Source organism: Mandrillus leucophaeus, unplaced genomic scaffold, assembly GCF_000951045.1.
Source record: "Mandrillus leucophaeus isolate KB7577 unplaced genomic scaffold, Mleu.le_1.0 Scaffold206, whole genome shotgun sequence".
Lineage (NCBI taxonomy): Eukaryota > Metazoa > Chordata > Mammalia > Primates > Cercopithecidae > Mandrillus > Mandrillus leucophaeus.
The window spans coordinates 1,574,081-1,600,319 of NW_012102099.1; the positions used below are offsets into that span (position 1 = coordinate 1,574,081).

General features: G+C 41.2%; 1 protein-coding gene across 1 annotated transcript in view; it reads right to left on the minus strand.

The window, feature by feature from the left end:
* TPX2 (TPX2, microtubule-associated) overlaps positions 1–26,239 on the minus strand; it is a 61,978-nt gene that overhangs the window by 1,073 nt on the left and 34,666 nt on the right. Inside the window, exons 8-17 of the mRNA XM_011979802.1 lie at positions 23,029–23,150; positions 22,256–22,407; positions 20,580–20,751; positions 17,148–17,289; positions 15,580–15,796; positions 8,018–8,113; positions 6,841–7,017; positions 6,350–6,496; positions 3,551–3,662; positions 2,514–2,701 (exon numbers count right to left, since the gene is read on the minus strand). Of these exons, the coding sequence (XP_011835192.1) occupies positions 2,514–2,701; positions 3,551–3,662; positions 6,350–6,496; positions 6,841–7,017; positions 8,018–8,113; positions 15,580–15,796; positions 17,148–17,289; positions 20,580–20,751; positions 22,256–22,407; positions 23,029–23,150 (1,525 nt within the window). The remainder of the gene's footprint in view (positions 1–2,513; positions 2,702–3,550; positions 3,663–6,349; positions 6,497–6,840; positions 7,018–8,017; positions 8,114–15,579; positions 15,797–17,147; positions 17,290–20,579; positions 20,752–22,255; positions 22,408–23,028; positions 23,151–26,239) is intronic.

Below are 26,239 nucleotides of genomic sequence, written 5' to 3' on the forward strand. Positions count from 1 at the left end.
GCCGCCCGAGTAGCTGGGACTACAGGCGCCCGCCACCTCGCCCGGCTAGTTTTTTTTGTATTTTTTAGTAGAGACGGGGTTTCACCGTGTTAGCCGATGGACTCGATCTCCTGACCTCGTGATCCGCCCGTCTCGGCCTCCCCAAGTGCTGGGATTACAGGCTTGAGCCACCGCGCCCGGCCCAGAGAACTATGCTTACAATTGCTTTTATTTTTTTCTTTTTGAGAAAATGTTGTAGAGCTGTATAGATACCAGTCACTAGTTTAAGGTGTGGGGAGTGGGGCCTGGGGGGCAGCACAGTATGACGGAAAAGTGCAGGTGCTCTGGAGCCCAGTTTCTATTCAGGTCTCCATAGGGTTCCCCAGCTTTCCTTCAGGCCATGCAGTCTCCTCAAGTCCCTCAGCTTTCACTACAGAATGTCAAACCTATGTCCTGTGTGATCTACTAGGGTATAATAGGGCTGTACTCAAGTATAGCAGAGAAGTTACAAGCTAAGAATTTCCCAGAGTACAGTCTTAAGTTTACAGACTAAATATTCATCAAAAGACTGAATCCTGGGGAAAAAAACAAAATAAAACACAACATCCATACCAGGAAGGGTGGCTAAAGAAGGCATGGTCCCATCCATCCTTTAGGGTAGTCTAAAATCAATCCTAAATCAAGCCAGATTAGTACAGAGTTAACCAGCATTGACTGAATCGTGCTTTAGAATGTTGCCATCCACTATGTTGAGAGTTGCTGCAAGAAACAGTTCTATAATGGGGACAAACACAAGAGGCAGGTACCAAGTGCTAAAGAAAAATCAAAGTTGAGGCCAGAAAAAAAAAAGCTGATTGTATGAGTGTATATAGAGTGGGGATTATACTATTTTCTCATTCACTCAGCAAATGGTAGTCTAGATTTTGCCAAGAGGCCAGTCTCCTGAATAGTGTGTCCGTGGAACCTTCCTATGGGCATAATCACCTATGCCAATAGCTGTTTCAACTGCTAGCCTAGCATTTTATTTATTTATTTAAAATACAGATGGGACCTTGCTATGTTGCCCAAGCTTTTCTTGAACTCCTGGGCTCATGCAATCCTCCCACCTTGGCCTCCCAGAGTGTAAGAATTACAGGTGTAAGCTGCCACACCCAGCCGTAGTACAGCACTTTCAGACAAAACCTCAACAACTTACACATTTCTTTTTTTCTTTTCTTTTTTTTTTTTTTTTTGAGACAGTCTCGCTCTGTCGCCCCCAAGCTGGACTGCAGTGGAGCGACTGGCTTACTGCAACCTCCACCTCCCAGGTTCAAGCAATTCTCCTGCCTCAGCCTCCCGAGGAGCTGGGATTACAGGTGCGCGCCACCACGCCCGGCTAATTTTTTTATTTTTAGTAGAGTCCGAGTTTCGCCATGTTGGCCAGGCTGGTCTTCAACTCCTGACCTCAAGTGATCCACCCGCCTGGGCCTCCCAAAGTGCTGGGATTACAGGTGTGAGCCACTATTCCTGGCCTTCTTTCTTTTTAATTGACAGATAACACTGTATATTTTTATTGTGTACTGCTGATATTTTTAAGCAGACATACATTATGGAATGGTTACTATGTGAGATAATGCATTATGTTAATTAGCAAGATGCTAATTAACATTGTAGTGTGAGCACACAACATCTACTTTCTTTACATTTTTCAAGAATACAATATATCATTAATTACAGTCACCTTGTTATATGATAGCTCTCTTGAAATTTACTCCTCCCATCTAACTGTAACTAAGTAACCTTTTACCAATATCTCCCCATGACCCTTTCTTTTTTTATTTATCGTATGAAGTTCCATCTAAAACTCTCTGCTTCCTCATTAACACAGTTAACACAACTTGCTGCCCTCCTAACAGAGTCGTCCTTAATGCGGAGTTCAGGCTTCTTTTTGGACAACCAATATCTAAATAATTATGTTAGTGGAGGACTACCTGGAGCGATGAACACTGTAACTCCAAGGAGTTTGGGCCAAGTATTAAAACAAAAATACAATTGCCATTTAATTCCCATGTCCTTCCCTATGTATTCTTGTCTAATTACAAAACTCAGCGGTGCTTCTTAACCCCAGAGGAAATTATAAGTTACATAAATAAAATAAACAAATAAATAAAAAACAGTCCTAGGAAAGACATCACTGTACATGGTTATACCACATGTTGTCCTCGTTATGAAAACTTCTGGAAGAAATTCTGTCTAAAAATTCACTATCAAAGGGATAAATGTATTTTTTGAACAATTGTCTTATGTCTCATGAACACTGTGAGTTTTGTAACTGACAGGTTGGTTCCTAAAAAGAGCCAAAATTACAGCTCCTACGTTAGCTTCATTCACAACTCAACTTCATCACCACCCTCAGTTTGTGCAGTTCCCCCTTCACTCATTGTCTTTGGTACAGCCTTGCGGGCTACCTTAGATCCTGTCTGGAACAAGGTAAGGTACAGGTAAAATAAAACAGAGGCATGTCTGTGTTTGTCAGTGCTCATGCTCCCAGTTACCAGTTCTCTCCGTAGCCTGGCCAGCTCCTCCTTTTTCTGCTCTTCCTCCTGTTGTCTGGCCTCCTCCAACTGCTGGGCTTTCTGGGCTTCTACCTCAGCCATTCTCTTCTCCAGCTCCTGCCGCTCCTTGGCTCTCTTCTCAGTAGCCAGCTGAAAAGGTTCCTGAACTAGAGAACCAGAAAGGCCCTCTAAGTACAGAAACAGAAAAAATATTGGTGCACAAGCAGGACTTGCATAAACCTACACCCCCTGAAATGAGCAAGTGGCACAGACATGCACACTAACAAGAAGACTGTGCTCTAAACAAGCCCCACTGGGAGAAAGGTAGAGCAAACCACATACAAAAAGTTTTAGAATTTTAAGACTTCAAAGGGCCCCTGGAAATCATCTAGTGTAATTGGGAAACAAGCAAAGAGATAAAGTAACTTGCACAAAACTACATAGTGATTGATTTTGAGGCAGACATAGGAGAAAGAGCCCAATATTCTTTTTGTCCCTTTTTGTAATGATTTTTTTGAAAAAGAGATGGGGTCTTGCTATGTTGCCCATGCTGGTCTCAAATCCCTGGGCTCAAGTGATCCTCCCGCCTGGGCCTCCCAAAGTGCTAGGACTACAGGCATGAGCCACCACACCCGGTGGAATCCCAATATTCTAGCACACTACCCAGTGTTTAAGGAATCAAATGTTTTATATCTAAAATTTGCTTCAGGGTGAATTCCAGAAAGCCATATTGGCTCTCCCTCCCTCATTTACTTGTTTCTCTATGGGTGGGGAAAACCTATCATTGCTGTTGAAATGCCAGCTGCTTCTGCCAAGGTTCATGTTAAATGAATCTGGCCCTAATACATCCTGCAACTCAACATAGCTGCTGGGTTCAATAAAGGCAAAAAACTGGGTCTAGGGGAAGAAAAGCTACCATCTGCTAAAGTCAAATGCTTCTAGTTGACACAGCATTGTACCGACACACTGAATCCCAGCATCCCACTGGGAAGTCTGACAATTCTGCCCCAATCCCATCAGAGTACATATAATACTACCAGCAACTGATTTCTTCTCTTTTTTGGGAACAAAGGGCTCCTGAGAGATGACGGTGTTTGGACGAGCCTTGAAGCAAGTTGCTTCTTTCTGCTGTCTCAGTTCTTCTTCCAGCTATTAGAGAGAAAGTCGGTCAGATGAGCAATGCCTCAACTTTCTATGACCACTACCTCAATAACTTAAGTTCTAATGTCTGAACTGTTTCATCAATAAAAATAGCAGATTTAATATAAACCCTAGTAAAAATCTCTCACACAAACTTTATAATGAACAGATCAGTCTGACAACATTTGAACTCACTGAGAACTAGAAAGTATTTTTAAGATACTTTTAAGATTCCTAAGTTTGCATTTTCAACATTGAAGTTTACTTTTAAATAAAAAAAAAAAGATTCCCAACACAAAGAAATGATAAATGCTTGAGATTCTTGACATGCTAATGACCCTGATCAGATCATTACACATTATATGTATTGAAACATCACTATGTATCCCAAGAATATGTACAACTATTATTTGTCAATTAAAAAAATAAAAAGTTTTAAAGTTACTTTTAAGACCAGACATCAGGAAAATAAACAACTAGACATTTTCTGCCTTCACACATGATTCATTAGGAACTATACAGTATCACCTATAAAGTATTTTTCCCACCTCCAAAAAAAAATCTAACCAGAATTGAATCAAGCCTCTAGATCTTACTACTCATTTATAGGAAATACAAGCAACAGAGGAACATGTTAAACAACTGTGTGGGAATGCAATCAGCAAAATCCAGATTGTGGAAAATTTACAGTACAAACAATCCAGTTTATTCAACAAATAAAATGCAAAGAGAGGTGCCTACAGATTGAAAGAAGATTCAGAGATTTAGCAAACAAAGACACTATGTAGACCTATATATGGATATTGATTTTAACAATTCAACTGTTTAAAAAATAATGAGAAATGTGCAGATATTTGATTACTTTTAATCTTTTTAAATGTGAGAATATTATTGTGGTTATAAGTCCTTATATTTTAAATATATACACTGAAGTATTTTTGGATGAAAAGGGATGTTACATAGAATTTGTTTCAAAGTAATCTTATACAGGTAGAAGTATCCAGCGTAGGGATAAGTGGGTAGAAGTAGGGATGAAATAAGACTTTTCATGTTTTGATCATTATAGAACCAGGTGATGGGTTCATGAAAATTCATTATACTATTCACTCTACTTTTATATTTCTGAAAAGCTTTTTAAAACAATAGTTTTTGTTATTGTTATTTGCAGAAAATGCCCTACACAAACATTCTGTGTCTTGGTCATTGAGAAGGGGAAATTCACTATTTCCAAGGCAACAGTCCTAAGGTTCCTAGAGAACCACACCAACAGGGGACCAGCTTTCAGTCATGAAAGCCATTACATCTCTCGGGCTTCAGGAGGGGTAATTCCTACAAACCAACCACAGCCTAGAGCTCCTTTTGGAAAGAGTCCAGGATTAATGATGACGTAAAAATCCCAATAAACTTAGAAATTCAGGGGAAACTTTTTCCAGCCGGGTAGAATTAAATCCCAATTAAATCAGCAAATAACCAATTAATTGTTTTAAATCACCTGTCATTTATAAAGAGCAAATAACACATCATGCTGAGAAAACAGCATTGTACATTGACAACTATTCTCCCTTACTGTTTCTTACCAGTGCACCAACAGAAAGAAATAAACACAATGAATGAGTCTAATAGATGAAATAGATAAGATCTTAAAGAGACTCCCGACTCCAGAAAAGCCGGTCGGTTCCCACATTCCCCGGGTGATCACTTGGAGCAGGGACGTTCCCAGGTGATCACTTGAAGCAGGGGTCAGCAAACTCTGGCCTACAGGCCAGATCCAGCTCGCAACCTGTTTTAGGACAGCCCTTGAGCTAAGAATGTTTTTTATATTTTTAAAGAGTTGGCTGGGCACAGTGGCTCACGTTTGTACTCTCAGCACTTTGGGAGGACAAGGCGGGCAGATCACTTGAGATCAGGAGTTGGAGACCAGCCTGGTCAACATGGCAAAACCCTGTCTCTACTAAAAATACAAAAATTAGCCAGGTGTGGTGGCACGCGCCTGTAATCCCAGCTACTTGGGAGGCTTAGGTGGCAGAATCACTTGAACCTGGGAGACGGAGGTTGCAGTGAGCTGAGATCGCACCACTGCACTCCAGCCTGGGTGACAGAACGAGACTGTCTCAAAACAAACAAATAAAAAAAGAGTTGAAAACGTGGCAGGCGCGGTGGCTCACATCTGTAATCCCAGCACTTTGGGAGGCCAAGGCAGGCAGATCACGAGGTCAGGAAATTGAGACCATCCTGGCTAACATGGTGAAACCCTATCTCTACTAAAAATACAAAAAAATTAGCCAGGCGTGGTGGTGGGCGCCTGTAGTCCCAGCTACTCAGGAGGCTGAGGCAGGAGACTGGCGTGAACCCAGGAGGCGGAGCTTGCAGTGAGCCTAGATCGTGCCACTGTACTCCAGCCTGGGCAACAGAGCAAGACTCCGTTTCAAAAAACAACAACAAAAATGTGTGCATACACACACACACACACACACACACAAAAAAAAAAAAAAACGTGAGAGACCTTATGTAATCTTCAAAACCTAAAATATTTCCTATCTGGCCCTTTACAGAAATAATGTACTGACCTCTGATTTACAGTGAGAGCCCCTGAAACAATCTAGTATGTCAACCCAGGTGATTTCAGTGTGGTGAGTCTGCCTGTCCAATCAATCAACCAAGCAATTAACATTTTGGCTGCTCTCCCCATCCCCTACCTGGTGCTTCCAAGTTTGTGCCTTCAGAGCACCTCTTCTGTCAGTCTCCAAGCAGAACGGTTCAATCTGGGTCACATTCTTTACCTTCTTCTCTGGCAGATTAATGGTGTCAAAATGAGGCAAGGGAAGTGCCTTGAACTTGGGCACCTAACAGAAAAGAAAACATGAGATTTAAGATAAAGACTAGCTGGAAAGCAATAGCTGCTCCAGAATATCTGGATGAATCTGAAAAATAAGGAAGGACAATCAGTTTTCAAAGCAGCATGGTCTAGGAGAAAAGAATAATGGGTTCAAGCAGTGTGATCAGAGGCAAGTCACTTAACCTCCTTGTGCCAGAAGGATTATTTAAATTACTTGTCCCATTTATATTTTATAGGGTTCTTAGAACGATCAAAAGTCAGTGATTTTATAGCTAAAAGTACTATAGAAAGAACTATCTTTGAGGGATCAAAGAACAGTATTATACTACTTGCAGAAATGGAAACACCTACCTCCCCTTTCTGCAGTTCTTTTATTTTCTTCTCCTTCTGTAACTGACGCTCTTTGTCTCGAGAATCAAAGGAGAAAGGGCATATTTCCACAGTTCTTGCCTCTGGGATTTGGGGCTTAAAAGGCACCCCATAATGTGGCACAGGTTGAGCTTTTATCAAGACTGGTTCGTCCTCTTCCTAAGGGAAAAAATTGCAGTTTAGAAATAAGACTCCTCACTCTTAACTTCCCCAGAATGTGGAGTCAGAAGACATTATACTAACATGTGGCATTAGTTAAAACAAATCACTGAGCCTCTTAGGTGTCTTAGCTTCCTTTTCTATCCAAGAAGGATAATGACTTAGGTAAGTCATCTACCACCAAGGGCTAACACAATTACTCTTAAAACATTCCACAGGAATGTTGTAAAAACTAAATAAGATCTAACATTATGGATAAAATGAACGTCAGAAGATAGGTCCCAACCAAGCATATATTTTAGTCCCTTTGACCCAGCCTCTAGACTTCATTAAAACATGTGACTGGGACTTAATGGTTGCCAAACCCAGAATAGGACCACGTTGTTTGGGTTCAAGCTGGTAACACAAGATTACTGCGTATTTTAGTTTCAAATGAACCTATAAAAAGGCTTATGCTTGCAATCTGCTATAAAATTACCCTAACTCTGGATATTTATAGATAAAATGGAGCTGTAACAAGAAACTGGCCTGATCAATGACAGTTTATATATTACAATTCCATAAACCATCACCATGGTCACGTTTGCAACTCCTGGGTTAATGGAAATAGGACAAGGTGGATGTAATTGCTTAGTATGAATTTTCAAAATCCCTCACTGAATAGTGACAATCTAAGGCAAAATAAAGTGCAACTTTTGATCCATGTTACAAAGAGCAGCTGATTTTCAGTGCTACAGCAGACAAGCCTCCAATGCTTAACTTCTCCTTACTGTTTCCATAAATTGTAACTAGTTATCACTAAGAGCAGAAAATTCATACCCTTACCAATTACTTTGTTCTTGGAGGAACAAAAAAAATGAACAAATGTTCATATCCATTCTTAAAGACAAGTCCAGAAAAGAATGGATGCCTTTGAACTCCATTAAGATTAATAAATGATAAGGCTTAGACTGACTGACTATATAAAGGAAAAAGAACCCCCCTGCTCCCAGGGAATCACCTCATCTTCTTTGGTGGGCATTCGAATTCTGTTCTTCAATGCAAAGGCTGGTGACTTGGGGACAGTGATTGGAAGTACCCTCTTTTCAGGAACACCCTGAAAGGAGTAAGCAACTCAATTAGATATCACAAAACGATCTCCACTAAGCTGTATGAGAAGATTAAATCCTTTTTTCCCCCTTTGGGCAGAGACAGGGTCTCACTATGTTGCCCAGGCTGGTCTCAAACTCCTGGGCTCAGGCAGTCTTCCTGCCTTGGTCTCGCAAAGCACTGGGATTATAGGTGTGAGCCACTGCACCTGGCCTAGAATGATATTTTTGAGTTTTTAAAATATAATTAATCTAAGCACAGAAAATAAAAGAACACCAAACTGGAAAGAACACCAAATTGTCAACTCTCATATCTCTTTGAGGGTGAATTAAGAGAGAAATTTAATTTTATGCATCTCATAATCCTTTTATTTGTTTGTTTGTTTTGAGACAGAGTCTCACCCCGTTGCCCAGCCTGGAGTGCAATGGGGCAATCTCAGTTCACCGTAACTTCTGCCTCCTGGGCTCAAGCCATCCTCCCACCTCAGCCTCCTGAGTAGCTGGGACTACAGGTGCTCACCACTATGCCCGGCTAATTATATTTTGTAGAGATGGGTCTCAAATTCCTGGCCTCAAGCAATCTCCCGCCTTGGCCTCCCAAAGTGTGAGGATTACAGATGTGAACCACTGTACTCAGCCTTATATCTCATAATTCCAACACATTCAACTACTCTGAAGATTTTTCCTTAATGATTTTAAAACACTGCTAACATTTCAAATCGTTGTGGAATAAATGACATGTATCATATTATGTGCATAATTTAAAACTAATACATTTTAGAGAGTTGTTCTATAGCATTTTTTAATTCGCTCAGAATTGATATTCCATCACAAATCTGGCAATTAATCCTAACTGCAAAATGCTATCTCTTGGCTGCTGTTTTGAATGAAGTGTATGGCCAGATCGATTAAGAACAAAACAAAACCTCAGTAATTTCTTGTTACACTCATGTTCACATCCTGCCTTCATCAGCTCTCTATTCTGCTCTTCCCTAAAGTTTCACTGCCAGACCTACATCAACTACTGCCTGTGCCATTCTGCTAGTCTCCTAATAGCCTTTCAGTTCCGCAACTCATTCTTCCAATTCATTGTCTACATATAGTCCAAATTATTACTCTAAAACATATTTGATCACATCACTTTCTGACTTAAAATTCTTCGGGCCAGTCGCGGTGGCTCACGTCTGTAATCCCAGCACTTTGGGAGGCCGAGGCGGGTGGATCACGAGGTCAGGAGATCAAGACCATCCTGGCTAACACGGTGAAACCCCGTCTCTATTAAAAATACAAAAAAATTAGCCAGGTGTGGTGGTGAGTGCCTGTAGTCCCAGCTACTCGGGAGGCTGAGGCAGGAGAATGGTGTTAACCCAGGAGGTGGAGCTTGCAGTGAGCCAAGATCATGCCACTGCACTCCAGCCTGGGCGACAGAGCGAGACTCTGTCTCAAAACAAACAAACAGACAAACATTAATTCTTTAATGGCTCCTATTGCCTACCTACAACAGCATAACAAATTCCTTGCCATGAAACACAAGGCACTTGCTTGAATCTCACTCATAAGTATCTCCTTCATGGCCTCCTTAGTAGTAGCATTAATCTGGTACCCTCCTGACTCTCCTGCCTTACTTCTCACACACAACACGTTACACAACACGTTACACAACACGTTCCAACCACAAAGAACTACTGGTCTCTCCCCAAATGGTTCCTGTCTCATTACCTTTGCTTGTGCTTTCTCTGTCTGAAATGCCCCAGCTGCTTGAAAGCACCCAACTCATCTTTTCAAGCCTCCACTTTTATAAAGCCTTTCCTCTTTTATAAAGCCTTTCAATAGATCTCTCCACTCCCAGGACCTACAGAACTGACCCCTTTATCCCACTGTATATGGTTTCATCCCAGTCCATACAAAACTTAATTGCACTTATTTATTTAGATGTTCATTTCCCCCTGCTAGCCTGAGTGCTTCGAGGATGGAGACTATTTTATTCCATCAGTCCCAAGTACCTAACATAGACCTTGGCAAGTATAAAGCATTCAGTAAATGTTTGTTGAATGAATGCAGTAAGAATGAATGAACACATGAGTAATAGAATTTATACCTTGGACTCTAGGAGGATACCTTGGGAGCCTTCTCCTTAATCCCAACAATGCTGCAACCGTTCGAAACATGTTTGGAATGTCTTTCTTGGAGTGGCTTTCAAAGGCACTTTCTGGACCATGAGAGATAGTTGCTCAATCTTTACTATTCATTTAACAAATAGTTTCCACCTCTATTATCTTGGACTACTCAGAAGTTTTAGTTCCAAATAACCTTAGACTAGATTCTAAAAGCAAAATAAAGTTTCAAATACACGTGAAGATTTGTCACCCTGGGAGGGATCCAAAAGGCTTATCTCAGGATTCAAGATGCATGGCTTTTCCAAAATGCTTTGTGCAGTATCACAATCATCAGAAGGGATTTACAGTCTCTCAAGGTGACCACTGGGAATGCTCATTCTGCTGTGAAATTTCTTATATGTTTTCTAAAGAATCATTAGCATAGTGATTCTTTAGAAAATCACTAGAATCATTAGCATAGCGAAATCCAGTATAGTAGCTCTTGTATTCAGAGTGACAAAACTCCAAGAAATGGGTTGTCAAATGATGTTTACCATAAAACAGCAACAACAAAAAAATCTGCTCTTCTATAGACATGTGGACACTAGCATCTTGCTTGAATGCACCAGGGGCAAGTGGAAGAGAGACAAACAGTGAGCAAGGAGCCATGGGTCTGTCTGTTCCAGTCCAGCTCTGCTTCCAATCTGTGTAACCTTGAACACATCAGACACACTTCTAGGCCTCAGGGTTTTTTAATAAAATAAAGTAATTGAAATAAGCAATCGAGGATTCATTTAGTTCTAAAATAATTCCCTCTCTCTGCATTCACCCAACAGAAATGTCTGCATTTTAAAGAGAAGCAATGGAAACCTCTAAAAAGTAGGCCATGAAGGAGATATTTAAGAGTGAGCTCAATCTCTTAATTAGCTGGGGGAAAGGAAAAAATGATTTATGAAAATTGTCTTTGCAGCAACTATCCACTCACATCCCATCTTCCCTCACATCAAAGTTAACTAGGAGTTCAATTAGAAATAATGAAAAGAAAACTGGGTTTCCAGAAACAGAGAAGGTTTCTTTTCTTTTTTTTTTTATTGCTGTTTTAAGTTTTTTAAATTATAAGCTCCTTGAGGACTGGAATATTGTCATTTGCATTCTTTTGTCTTCCCATATTACCTACTAGAAGACCCAGTAGTATCTGTTCAATGAACATATGTTGGTTAATACTACCGTATTTACTCATTTACACATCTATCTGCTCTACCAGACTATGAAAGCTTTGAGGACAAGGGCAGTGCCTTGTATCATCTTTGAATTCCTAATGTCTAACACAAATTAGAAACACAGGCTGGTGCATGTCAGCTTGTACTATTACTCACTCAGTTATCCGATATCAGAGTTCTTGTACTGTGGTGGTCACTATGCTAGGGACTGGGGATACAGAGTGAATAATATAGATATACATGGTCCCTGTTCTCAGGGAGCTCACATTCTAATGGAGGAAAGAGACAATGAAGAAGTAACAAATCAAATACTTCCAAATTTTCACAAGTGCTCTAAAGAAACCCAGCAGAATATAGAGCTAATGGTTATTAGAGGGATGCTCCCTCAATGAAGGGGAAGGTATCTCTAAAGAGGTGATACGTGGTTAGAATGGGCCAATGTTGGTGGACAGATGATGCATTTAGGAAAAGCAGCCAGGACTGGCGATGGGTATACTGAGGTGAATACTTCTCCCTAAGACAGGATATGCCCCCCAGGTACCCTGGAACAGGATCTCATGCCTGTCCCAGGGCAGTTAGGAAACTACTCTGAAGCAATGTTATTTTGGGAAGTATATATATTTAAAAAAAGACTGCTGGCCTCCCCAAGTCATCCCTAAAGTATCTCTGCTAAAATTACTCACTGGCCTCACTGACACCACATCCACCTCCGTGGTGCCCCGGCTGCCCAATAGTCAGTACTAAGTTCACATTTCACACCCTCGTGCTCAAGGCTTTGTCACTCCACCTCTGCCCCAGGAGCCGTTTTCTCATTTCTGCCTCACTTGGGCCCACTGTTGCCCAAGCCCATCTTTTATCAACCCTACTTATTGTCCCCTTGCCACTTATCAACCACAAGTAGAAGTGCACAGGAAACACTGCAAGGACACACGAAACAGCTTCAGCACTGGGGGGACATGGATGGGGAACAACAGCATCAGACAGATAAGCTGCATCAGGCTCTGGAAAGTGGGCTCTTAAATTCTGCTGTAAAAGTTCAAGACTAGAAGTTCGAAGACTCTGTTTTGTTTTGTTTTGTTTTTTGAGACAGAGTCTCACTCTGTTGCCCAGGCTGGAGTGCAGCAGTGTAATCTCAGCTCACTGCAACTTCCACCTCCTGGGTTCATGCAATTCTCCTGCCTCAGCCTCCCGAGTAGCTAGGAGTACAGGTGCCCACCACCACGCCCCGGTTAATTTTTTTGTATTTTTAATAGAGACGGGGTTTCACCATGTTAGACAGGCTGGTCTCCAACTCCTGACCTCAGGTGATCAGCCCACCTTGGCCTCCCAAAGTGTTGGAATTACAGGTGTAAGCCACCACGTCTGGTCAACTTACTCTCTTTTAAATGTTTCCATGGGCAAGCTACATTCCCCTGTGAAAGGAAAATAAATCTCGGGACCCCAAATCAAAAGTGGTGGTGTGCCTGTAGTCCCAGCTACTCGGGAGGCTGAGGCATGAGAATCACTTGAACCTGGGAAGCAGAGGTTGCAGTGAGCCGAGATTACATCACTACACTTCTGCACTCTAGCCTGGGCAACACAGTGACATTGTCTCAAAAAAAACCAAAAAAAACAAAAAAAACACAGTAGTTCAGGTGTGACTGATGCTATGAGAAAGGATCTTAGGTGAGGTGTAGACTTTTTTTTTTTTTTAAATAAGCACATGTTTCCTAAGAACCTTCTATTTTAAAAGGTAACCTCTATTTTTATATAACAGCATGGGCTCTGGAATCATATCACCTAAGATTCATATGCTAGTTCTGCCGCTCACTAGTTTGTGATCTTGAGCAAGTTATTTAACCTCTATGTTTCCTAACTTTAAAATGGATTGATAAAGTACCCACAGTGCTTACCTCATAGGGTTGTTGTGAGAATTAAGTGCATTATTACATAAATGTAAAGAGCTTAGAATAAAGACTTGGCATATAATAAGCATTATATAAGTATTAGCTATTATTGCTGTGTTATTTGTGGCAAAAGGTACTGGTTTTCCATTTATATATTTATTTAAAAGTTCCCTTTAAATTTACGTTAGGTCACAAAGTGAGTTGATTTTTAAAATAATAATATTGGTATGTAACATACAAGGATATAGGACAAACTGAGAGAGTGGTATATAAATAAAAACTTACGTAAGGGGAAAAGCTAGGAGCTTGGAGGAAAATATGTTATTAAAAGCTAGGTGCTGGCCAGGAACAGTGGCTCACGCCTGTAATCCCAGCACTTTGGGAAGCCAAGGCAGGTGGATCACCTGAGGTCACGAGTTAGAGATCAGCCTGGTTAACATGGTGAAACCCCATCTCTACTATAAATACAAAAATTAGCCGGGCGTGGTGGCGTGCGCCTGTAATCCCAACTACTCGGGAGGCTAAGGCAGGAGAATCACTTAAACTCAGGAGGCAGAGGTTGCCGTGAGCCAAGATCACGCCATTGCACTCCAGCCTCGACAAGAAGAGCTAAACTTCATCTCAAAAAAACAAAACAAAAAATCAAAAGCAAGGTGCCAAAAAAGTGTTATAAAAACCCTGAAGAAATAATTTCTCTTATCTGGGCCCCCATTTTCTAGTATGTAAAATTAAACGTTGAGCCCTTCTGGCTCTAGAACTCTGAGGCTTGCATATAACCTACTTTTCTCTTGTTGTATTCACAACACTGTTTCCTCAATGGGTAAAGACAAAGAAGGCACAGCCCTTGGAGATTAATTACTTGGGTGGGGGAAGATTTCTTAAAAGTTTATTGTAACTTGGAGATTAACTACTTGGGTGGGGGAAGATTTCTTAAAAGTTTATTGTAACAGAGTTTGGCATATAGTACATGTGCTTCATGGCAGGGGAAAAAAAGCATTGTGAACAGAAGAGAGATCTCATGCAAAAAGCCCTCAATTAAAAGTAGGTATCAGGGAGAAGAACCATTTCTAAGCCTAATCATGACTTTTGTAAAGCCTGGAAAATATAACTTCAAGTTGCTTCTGATTTAGTGCTAAGAAAATACAATAAACAAAACTAGGTACTCAGTCAAAGGTAATACATTGGTGCAGTTTCCCCAAAAGCATGGTGACTCTAAAACAAGCAAAAAGCAAGAAGACAGGAAAACAGTGCTTCCAGAGTAATCCTGGACCTGCATCAATCCAAGCAATGCAAACCACTGGCGGTGGGTGAGGTCCCCATCTGCACTGAAACGTAACTAAAAGCCGCTTTCGCATTTATGCAGGTGCCTAACTTCATTGCTTATTCTGTGACTGTAGCCTTGCTTCCTGATTGCACATTTTCTCTAAAATTGTGGTTGTGAGTGTATTATCAAACTACAACCCACTTCTCTGAAACAGTTTCCAGTGGCTCTTGATAAACTTTTCTCCGGCTTAACTGACCCACTAACAGCTCCCAGTAGAAGCTTCATGTTTCCCACTATCAGGCTTTTTATCATGTAATTCCTACTTCCTGGAATGTTCTGCCAATCCAGTCCATTTGCATTTCTGCAAGTCAAAATTCTATCATATAATGGAGAGGCAATATAAGGAAGTATTAGGATCACAGACTCTGTAGCTAGAGTGTCTGAACTCTTACTTGCTCCACCATGTACTAGCTGAGTGCTCTAGGAATATCACATAACCTCTGTGTGCCTCGGTTACTTCCTCTGAAACAGGTGATAAAGTAACCCACTGAAAGGGGTTGTTGTCAAAACTAATGGGCTAATATATGAAAAGGGCTTAGAGCAGTCCTGGCACATAGTAAAACTGTCATCTATTATGATAACAATAGCAACCCAATGACAATAACTATTACTACATATTGTCAAGGCTCAGCTCAAATGGTGCCTCTCTACAAAGCACACCCTGAACTTTCTATCTGGAAGAAACCATTTTCTCCTCTGAATTCCTATTTTAACTGTCATCTCTCTCAGAACACTTCTGTCTATTTTCTATTATTCACACATATATTATCTCCCATACCAGACTTTGAGCTAACTAAGAGCAAAATCCACCTCTGATAAGTCTCTTTATCACCTGCAGTTCCTAATATGATGCCCTGCTTATAATATCAACCCAAACTTTTGTGTGAATGGGTGGATATTTAGTCATGAGCAGGACACTTCTGCCAACACGCATAGCCTCAACCTTACCACAACATCTTCCAAAATCTTAGTAGGGCAAGGTCTGGAATGAAATTCAAAGTGTTCATCCTCTGATTTCTTCTTTGATTCTCGCTCCTGGATTCTTTTCTCAATTTCCAAATCAAAGCCAATAGGCTCAGTGGGTGGTTTCACAGGTGGTTTCTTGGGCAAGATGGGCCCACCTTCAAGTATTCTGGGATCAAGTTCACGTGCTTTGAATTTGTATCTGTAAGGTAAAAATTTAAAAACCACAAAAAAAATTTTAATAAAATAAAGATTCACAAACAAAGTGAGCCAACCACAAAGAATAGTAATCATTAAAATTATGCTCCCATTGACTGGACAACAGAATAAAATAAATAAAAATGAAAAACAATTGGCCGGGCACAGTGGCTCATGCCTGTAATCCCAGCACTTTGGGAAGCCAAGGCGGACGGATTACTTTAGATCAGGAGTTCAAGACCAGCCTGGCCAACATAGTGAAACCCCATCTCTACTAAAAATACAAAAATTAGCCAGGCATGGTGGCGCACACCTGTAATCCCAGCTACTAGGGAGGCTGAGGCAGGAGAATCTCTTGAACTCGGGAGGCAGAGGTTGCAGCGAGCTAAGAGGCACCAATGCACTCCAGCCTGGGCAACAAGAGCAAAACTCCATCTCAAAATAAATAAATTAATTAATTAATAATAATAAAAGAATAAAAGAAAAAATGATTACCCATCACACACAGTAAAATTTCAACTCTCCACAACATTATCTTTGCCTCTAGAAGAAAGAATAAATGAGACAGTCCTAACATCCCTACCACTTAAGAATTGAGGCTTCATTTCACAGAAGAAGCTCCCCTCCTCAAAAGAAGCACAAAAAGGAATGGAAGAAGGATATAGGAAATAAACTCCAATGCTATGAACCACACTAAGTTTCCATTTCCCTCCACTAGTAATAGCTGTAACAATACCTTGAGGAGTCACAAAAGGGTGGGATCTACCTAACCTAACCTTAGAGGGCACTCCTTAATTGAAATCCTAGTAAGTTCTTCTACTCCAACCTCTGGATTTGATTTTGTGCGGGGGGGGTGTGTGTGTGTGTGTGTGAGACAGTCTCGCTTTGTCACCCAGGCTAGAGCGTAGTGGCGTGATCTTGGCTCACTGAAGCATTGTCCTCCTGGGTTCAGGCTGCCCTGTAGTAGGTGGGACTACAGATGTGTGCCACCACGCCCAGCTAATTTTTTTTGTATTTTTTGTAGAGACGTGATTTCACCATGTTGCCCCAGGCTGGTCTCAAACTCCTGGATTCAAGTGATCCTCCTGCCTTGGCCTCCCAAAGTACTGGGATTACAGGTGTGAGCCACCACACCCAGCCTGGATTCAATTTTCACCACTTTATACTCCAGGATATCTCCATATTCCCACTACAGTCCTTAAATCATAAAGGCAGGGATGTAGCCTGCAGAGCATACTGCTCAAATGCCATAAATTTTCACGGAAAGAAAAATAGCAACTGTCATCCTTACAGAACTGAAAATAAAGTAGGCAGGTTCTTGGAACTCTTCCTCAGATACTGCCAGTGGGACTTACTGTTGCAGTTTCTCGAACTCCTCAGCCTCCAGCTCTGCTGCACTTTTGCAGGTCACAGGCCGTGCACGGTGTCTGGTTTGCAGTACAGGAGTCTGTGGGTCTCTGCAAATCTTGGTCACAGAAGATTTGGAGGGTAACAGGTCTGTAAACAGAGATGACAGACGTTCATCTAGCTTCGCAAGACCCAGTTTACTTTTAAGTGCTGATTCACCTATGTAGCCCAGAGAGGGATAAACCAACCACAAAGTGGCAGGCCCACAACCCTCAGCTCAGCTTACATGGGTAAAACCAACCAACATTCAGTTACTTCTCCCCTATTCCTCTTTTATTGAGGGGTATGACTAAGGTAGCCTTTGGGTAAACTCTACTGTCATCTTCTCAACTGAAAATCCATCCATGTCTGGTCTGATAGGTTCCTTATCACTGCAAGGGCCTAGACTGGCTTTCATTTTCTTTGAGACAGGGTCTCACTCTGTTGCCCAGGCTAGAGTGCAGGGCCATAATGGCTCACTACAAATTCAACCTCCCTGGACTCAGGTGATCCTCCCACCTCAGCCTCCTAAGCAGCTGGGACTACAGACATGCACCACCGCGCCCAGCTAATTTTTATATTCTCTGTAGCGACAGGGTTTCACTATGTTGCCCAGGCTGGTCTTGAACTACTGGGCTCAAGCAATACACCCATCTCAGCCTCCCAGATTGCTGGGATTATAGGTGTTAAGCCACTGTGCCTGGCCAGGCCTAGACTTTCTATTGACAATGCCAATTATTTTGCTTGTTATTAACACAAAAAATTTTTGCTTATTCCAGCTTTAAGATATAAGACGTTCCTGGTCAGGCGCGGCGGCTCACACCTGTAATCCCAGCACTTTGGGAAGCCGAGGCGGGTGGATCACGAGGTCAGGAGATCAAGACCATCCTGGCTAACACGGTGAAACCCCGTCTCTACTAAAAATACAAAAAATTAACCGGGCGTGGTGGCGTGCACCTGTAGTCCCAGCTACTCAGGAGGCTGAGGCAGGTGAATAGTGTGAACTCGGGAGGTGGAGCTTGCAGTAAGCCGAGATTGTGCCACTGCACTCCAGCCTGGGCAACACAGCAAGACTCAGTCAAAAAAAAAAAAAAAAAAAAAGATATAAGGCCTTCCTAAAGACCAAGTAAAGCCTGAATAGAATGGCTCAAACCTGTAATTCCAGCAATTTAGAAGGCCAAACCAGGAGGACTGCTTGAGGCCAGGTGCTCAAGACCAGCCTGGGCAACATAATGAGACCCTGTCTCTTAAGAAAATATAAAAATTAGGTGAGCATGGTGGCATACACCTATAGTCCCAATTACTTGGAAGGCTAAGGCAGGAGGATCACTTGAGCCCAGGAGTTGGACACTGAAGTGAGCCATGATCATGCCACTGCACTCCAGCCTGGGTGACGGAGCAAGACCCTGTCTCTAAAAAGCAAAACAAGAAGGAAAATAAATAAATAAATAAATAAATAAAAATCAAAACAAAAAAAGACCAAGTGAAAACTCCCAATTTTATGAAATCAATATAAAAGCAACAAGACCACCACTTATATATAGAAAATCAAATGGAGAAAATTAAAAACTAAGTTAAAGCATCAATATTAAGATATCACCACCACTCACTGAAAATACTAATTTACTTGGCCAGTGAAACCTTGTCAATTTTCATAACTAATATAGAATGAATCTTTCAATTTAGGTCTTGTCACGTAACAGTGGTAGATCAAAACCAAATCTATTTTAGAAATAAGCCATGTTTCAAAGATACATATAACCATTATTTAGCTGTAACTGTACAAAGTTTTAAATAAAAATTGCATAGTATAATTTCTCTTTCCATTTGCCAGGACTAGTATTCTAAAAGCATGACATATCAGACTCTGAGTCATATATTATTTGAAAAGTTATGCTTAATATTTAAATTTCCATTAGACTAAAGAAGAATATTTCATTATTTTGATACTATAAAATCTAACAAAATCATTTTGGCTACTAGAACATAATAACAATATTTAAAAATGCTACACTTGACCAGGCGCAGTGACTCACACCTGTAATCACAGCACTTTGGGAGGTCGAGGCGGGTGGATCACTTGAGGCCAGGAGTTCAAGACCAGCCTGGCCAATGCAGCAAAACTTGGTCTCTACTTAAAATACAAAAAGTAGCTGGGCATGGTGACACACACCTGTAATCCCAGCTACTCAGGAAGCTAAGGCACGAGAATCGCTTGAACCCAAGAGATGGACATTGCAGTGAGCTGAGATTGCGTCACTGCACTCCAGCCTGGGTGATGACAGCCAGAACGAGACTCTGTCTCAAAAAAAATGCCTATGCAAGGATATAAAAAATTTAGAGATCCTCAAAAGTAAAACAACTACATTCTGCTTTATCCAGAATACTATCCCTATACTCCCAACAACTATTTTATACCACCTCCACCCTTCAGATTTCATCTTCCTTCTTGTAGAAATTATTTCCATAAAGATAGAAACTATTAAATTAGAATCCACTCATCTGCTCACCACCAAATCTACAAACTCCCCCAGTATTTGCACCCATTCCTCCCACTCTCCCATCCTCCTTTTAAAGAACACTCACTCCATCTGTGCTAAGTATCCCTCCAATACCTGCCTGTTCAGGGACTTAATCCATTAGTTATCTTCTCTCTCTCGTACCTTCGGCCTCTTTATCTCTGACAAGATTTCTCAACATTCAGACATGCTCTCCCTATCTCCCACCTCCTTTGACTTTTGCATCTCCCTCCTCCTCAAAAGCTCTTACCATAATTTGTAGTGACCTATTTATCTCTAATGACAGTTTAAGAATGCAAAGAACTAGTTAATTTATCTCTAATGATAGAGATAAATAGGTCGCTACAAATTATGGTAAGGGCTTTTGAAACTTGATGTCAGAAACTTGATGTCGAGTTTTGAAACTTGAATTAGAAACTTGATGTTGAGTAGCACCAAGTCCATTTTATTTACCTCTATACACCTAACACAGTGTGCCTGGTTAGTAGTAGTAAAAATTTTGGTGGACCACTGAATAAAAAGCACATAGCCTTGAATGAATGAATGAAATGCCTTCATTTTCTATAGGTAACTAAATGCAATGTGACACTTTGACACATGGCAAAAATGTCCATTAAGGGCATGTAACGACATCTCAGGTTGCCTTAATTCATTCCCCTTGGCCAGTTATTGATGAGGAGGATCAAGATGGTTGATGGGTATAAGACAGATAGCTGGTTGGCTTGAAAAATTCTGAAGGATACATTTGTTGTCTGCACAGTCACATGCCATACTTTAATTGAAAAACTAGGATTTCAGCTAAAGACAAATCTGTGCTTAAGATGTAAGCAGAGGGAATATAGGAGAGGTTCCATCCAACGGTGATACTGGTAGGAAACTTACTAATATCATCCTTCTTGCTCCTCAAATGATATCTGTTAGGGGTTCGTTTATGGAAGTCTTCAACCTGCTGTGCAAGGGGCACATATGTAGAAACTGTTTCATCATATGTTCTTTTCTTTCCTTGGGACAGGTTGAAAGGCTTAACAATGGTACATCCCTTAGTCACTCGGGCCTGTAAAGAGAAAAGTTGTTCCCCAAATGAAATGTCATGGAAGAGCTCACATCTACCATAAACCACATAGTTGGCACAGAGGATCAATAAAAAAGGCCTGTGTAAAACCAAGATGATTATTCTGAAGTTTGTCTGTCCTTGAGCAAGGGTTATAACTAGTCTATTCTCATTAAAAAGAAAAAAAGAAAAAAAAAGGAAGAAAGGATCTAGCACTTAACAAATCTTATGTTCTGGAATAGTACATAGGTAATTTTTCCCCAACCATGTCAATGTTTTGAAGGAATCCAGAGTAAGCTATCTTAGAATTGAAGACAAAATGTGCTGCACAAAGGAATCTCACCCTCAACTTCATTTAAAAAAAAAAAAAAAAAATTGATTGCGCCTCTGGGTCTGCATCAGGTCAGGCAGCTTCCTGAATCAGTGGAATCTCTCCATACATCCCCTAAAGTGACTGATGAAGAAGCCAATTCCTATTCCTTGGACCAGTAATTTTGATAAAACTGTCTCTAATTGGAAGCAAAACCCTTCAAGGACCTGTATCTCAAAGAAAGAAGCATAACCTCAGGGTTTAAGAATGCAAATAACTAATTTCAAAAAATGATGATACTGACTACAAATGCAAGTGGAGATTATTAGTACTAGAATTTTTACTTACGATTGTTACTGACTTTGTTGGTGCTCTGGTAACAAAACAGCATGAGATTTGACTGGTCTGTTCCAACCCTATTTCTCCTATAAGATCTGTTATATTGGCCAGGCATGACGGCTCACGCTTGTAATCCCAGCACTTCGGGAGGCTGAGGCAGGTGGATCGCCTGAGGTCAGGAGTTTGAGATCAGCCTGGCTAACATGGGGATACCCTGTCTCTACTAAAAATACAAAAATTAGCTGGGCGTGGTGGCAGGCGCCTGTAATCCCAGCTACTTGGGAGGCTGAGGCGGGAAAATCACTTGAACTCAGGAGGCAGAAGTTGCAGCGAGCCGAAATCGCGCCATTGCACTCCAGCCTGAGCAACAAAAGTGAAACTCTATTTCAAAAAAAAAAAAAGATCTGTTATATTTTACACAACTTTATAGACACAAAGTTTTTTTCTCAATTATACTATTATAAACAGTGACCACAAATGCTACACGTAAAATCCTAAATGAATATTAGTAACAGAAATGCTCATTTGGCCAGGTGCGGTGGCTCACGCCTGTAATCCCAGCACTTTGGGAGGCCAAGGTGGGCAGTTCACCTGAGGTCGGGAGTCCAAGACCAGCCTGACCAACATGGAGAAACCCTGTCTTTACTAAAAATACAAAATTGGCCAGGCATGGTGGCACATGTCTATAATCCCAGCTACTAGGGAGGCTGAGGCAGGAGAATCGCTTGAACCTGGGAGGTGGAGGTTGCGGTGAGCCGAGATTGTGCCACTGCACTCCAGCCTGGGCAACAACAGTGAAACTCCGTCTCAAAAAAAAAAAAAAAAAAAAAGAAATGCTCCTTTAGTCTACCAACTTACAGGAGATGAAGGATGCTTTCGTAGTTCAGATGTAAAGTTCACTTCCTTATACTCCTCCTGGTTCTTAGGATGTTGTTTGATTCGCTCATCTGTGCGGAAGTGGAAGTCAACTGATTTGGTGACCTGGCTCACTGATTTCTTCACAGGTTGCCCTGAGTGAGGAACACAGTAAAACACACAGATAACATTAAGATAAGGAACACCAGTAAATCCCCTTTACTCCAGTCCTTTTGCTATTTCTGTTACCATGGATCTAACTTTGTTCACTATCTACATGTAACCCAAAACTTGAAGTAGTCCTCAGGGACACTAATATATGTGTCATATTCATTGAGTACTATTGGGTTTGAGGCCTTTCAGTTATATGCAAACTAAAAAAAAAAGTAGTAGGCTGGGTGCGGTGGCTCAAGCCTGTAATCCCAGCACTTTGGGAGGCCGAGGCAGGCGGATCACAAGGTCAGGAGATCAAGACTATCCTGGCTAACACGGTGAAACCCCGTCTCTACTAAAAACACAAAAAATTAGCCAGGTGTGGTGGTGTACACCTGTAATCCCAGCTACTCAGGAAGCTAAGGCACGAGAATCGCTTGAACCCAAGAGATGGACATTGCAGTGAGCTGAGATTGCGTCACTGCACCGGCCACTGCACTCCAGCCTGGGCGACACAGCGAGACTCTGGCTCAAAAAAAAAAAAAAAAAAAAAGACTTCAAAAACACCTAGCAAGAGTGTAAGAACCACCCCTCATGAATCAGTCAACCATAGCCAAGCTCACCTATGCCAGCCAGAGCAAGTTTCTTGAATTCTTCATTCTTTTTCCGCATTTCCACCACCTCTTGCTGCATTTTCATACTCTTCTCCAGCTCTTGCTCCTCAGTACTTTTTAGAACCTTCTGCCTAAAGAGAAAATCAGTAAATGAGAAGAGAGGAGAGGAGAAAGGTGCTCAGTGACTCAAAAGAATCTACAGGCATTATATAGTATTTTTAACCTGTGACAAAATAATCATCAAAACCAAAAAATATCATCTAATAAATAGATGTTAACTTAACTAGATAACACCATGAAAATAAATAAAAACGCACACTTTGGCGGGGCATGGTGGCTCATGTCTATAATCCCAGCATTTTGGGAGGCCGAGGAGGGGAGATCACCTGAGGTCAGGAGTTTGAGACCATCCTGGCCAACATGGTGAAACCCCGCCTCTACTACAAATACAAAAATTAGCCAGGTGTGGTGGCACACGCCTGTAATTCTAGCTACTCAGGAGGCTGAGGCAGGAGAATCGCTTGAACCTGGGAGGTGGAGGTTGCAGGGAGCCGAGATCGTGCCATGCACTCCAGCCTGGCCACAGAGCGAGACTCCGTCTCAAAAAATAAATAAATAAATAAAGACAAGAAAATGCACACTTTATACCAAAATATTGAAAAATTCAGAAGAAAATAACTAAAATAGATTAGAATATATTACAAAATATCCACAAATATAATCATAAATGATTAGATTGGGCTGGGTGTAGTGGCTCATGCCTGTAATCCCAGGCACTTTGGGAGGCCGAGGCAAGTGGATCACCTGAGGTCAGGAGTTCGAGATCATCCTGGCCAACATGGTGAAACCCTATCTTACTAAAAACACAAAAATTAGCTATATGTAGTGGTGGGCGCCTGTAATCCCAGCTTCTTAGGAGGCTGAGGCAGGAGAATTGCTAGAACCCGGGAGGTGGAGGTTACAGTAAGCTAAGATTGCGGCACTGTACTCCAGCCTGGGCAACAGAGTGAGACTCCATCTCCAAAAACAACAACAGCAACAATGACAAAAAAGATTAGGTTGTACGCCACAAGAAAAACTAAAAGACCAGTAGAAGCCTGGTGCAGTGGCATGCACTTGTAATCCCAGCTACTTGGAAGGCTGAGGCGAAAAGATTGCTTGAGCCCAAGAGTTCAAGACCAGCCAAGGCAACACAGCAAGGCCCTGTCTCAAAAACAAAAACAAAAAAAGACCAGTAGAATGAGGAAAGTATCTACAACGAAAGGTTAATATACATAAAATACATGTAACAGAAGAAAGAAACTCATAAGTAAAGCAGACTAAATCCCAACCCTGTCATTTCATTTGCTGCCTGTAATGATCTTGAGAGAACGATTTAACTTTCCTGAACCTAAGTTTTCTCCACTGTGAAATGAGAGTGTAAATACTCTTGCTTACATCCTATTTGTGACTGTTCAATCAGATGATATCTCTGAAGTGCTTGACACATGGTAACATTCAATACAGAGTAGCCATTCTTAGTAAGGAAAATACCACCAGGACATTTATAGACAAATAAGGTTACCAATAAGAAAAAAAATAAAAAGGAAACAGATAATTCACCCAACAGGAAATATGGAAAAAATGTTTACAATAGTAGCAGTAATACAATCTTGTCAGCAAATACATAAAAATTAAAATAATTTGATGCTGGGGGTTGGGGGAAACGGGGAGATGATGGTTAAAGAGTACAACAAATCTCAGACAAGAGGAAAAAGATTTTTCTTTTGACCTACTGCACGGGGTGAAGGATATCATTAATAATAGTAATACACTAAAAGAATAAATTCCAGCCAGGCACGGTGGCTCATGCCTGTAATCCCAGCACTTTGGGAGGCTAAGGCAGGTGGATCACCTGTCAGGAGTATGAGACCAGCCTGGCCAACATGGTAAAACCTCATCTCTACTAAAAATACAAAAATTAGATGGGTATGGTGGCAAGTGCCGGTAATCCCAGCTACTCAGGAGGCTGAAGCAGGAGAATCACTTGAACACAGGAGGCAGAAGTTACAGTAAGCTGAGATCTCGCCACTGCACTCCAGCCCGAGCAACAAGAGAGAAACTCCATCTCAAAAAAAAAAAAAAAAAAACACCCCAAATGTTCTCATTACAAAAAGTGGTATTTGAGGTGACGGATATGTTAATTAACTAGATTTAATTATTCCAAATTGTAGTCATGAATCATAACATCACTTTGTACTGCATACATATATACAACTATAAATTATCAATTTACAACTAAATTTTTTAAATAATTTGATGCCATATTATATTAATTTAAAAAACCAAAACAATTTTAAAAGTTAATAAACAATGCAGAAGAGATAGTAAGAAAACAAAAATATTAATTCAAGGCCAATGGCACTTCAGGCCAGGCATGGTGGCTCACACCTGTACCCAGCACTTTGGGAGGCTGAGGCGGGCAGATCACTTGAGATCAGGAGTTTGAGACCAGCGAGGCTAACATCGTGAAACTCCATCTCTACTAAAAATATAAAAATTAGCCGGGGCCGGGCATGGTGGCTTATTCCTGTAATCCCAGCACTTTGGGAGGCTGAGGAGGACAGATCTCTTGAGGTCAGGAGTTCAAGACCAGCCTGGCCAACATGGTGAAACTCCGCCTCTACTAAAAATAAAAAATGAGCCAGGTGTGGTGGCAGGTGCCTGTAATCCCAGCCACATGGGAGACTGAGGCAGGAGAATTGCTTGAACGTGGGAGGCAGAGGTTGCAGTGAGCCAAAATCGTGCCACTGCATTCCGGTCTGGGCGACACAGCGAGACTCCATCTCACAAAAAGAAAAAAAAAATTAGCTGGGTGTGATGATGCATGCCTATAATCCCAGCTACTCAGGAGGCTGAGGTAGGAGAATCACTTGAACCCAGGAGGCGGAGGTTGCAGTGAGCAAAGATTATGCCACTGCATTCCAACCTGGGTGACAGAGTGAGACTCCATCTCAAAAAAAAAAAAAAAAGTCGACGGTACTATAAATTGGTACTTCCATTTCAGAAGTAAAACTGGCAATAAATATCAACACTGACAAAACTGGTCATTCCCTGTGGGGAATTTCTCCTTCCTTATTCTGAGGAGATCACTCAAAGAAATGGCTCTGCCTATAAAGTTGTTGACTGATTACTTATAATCGTGAAAAGCTGGAAACTACATTTTCAACAGAAAATAGTT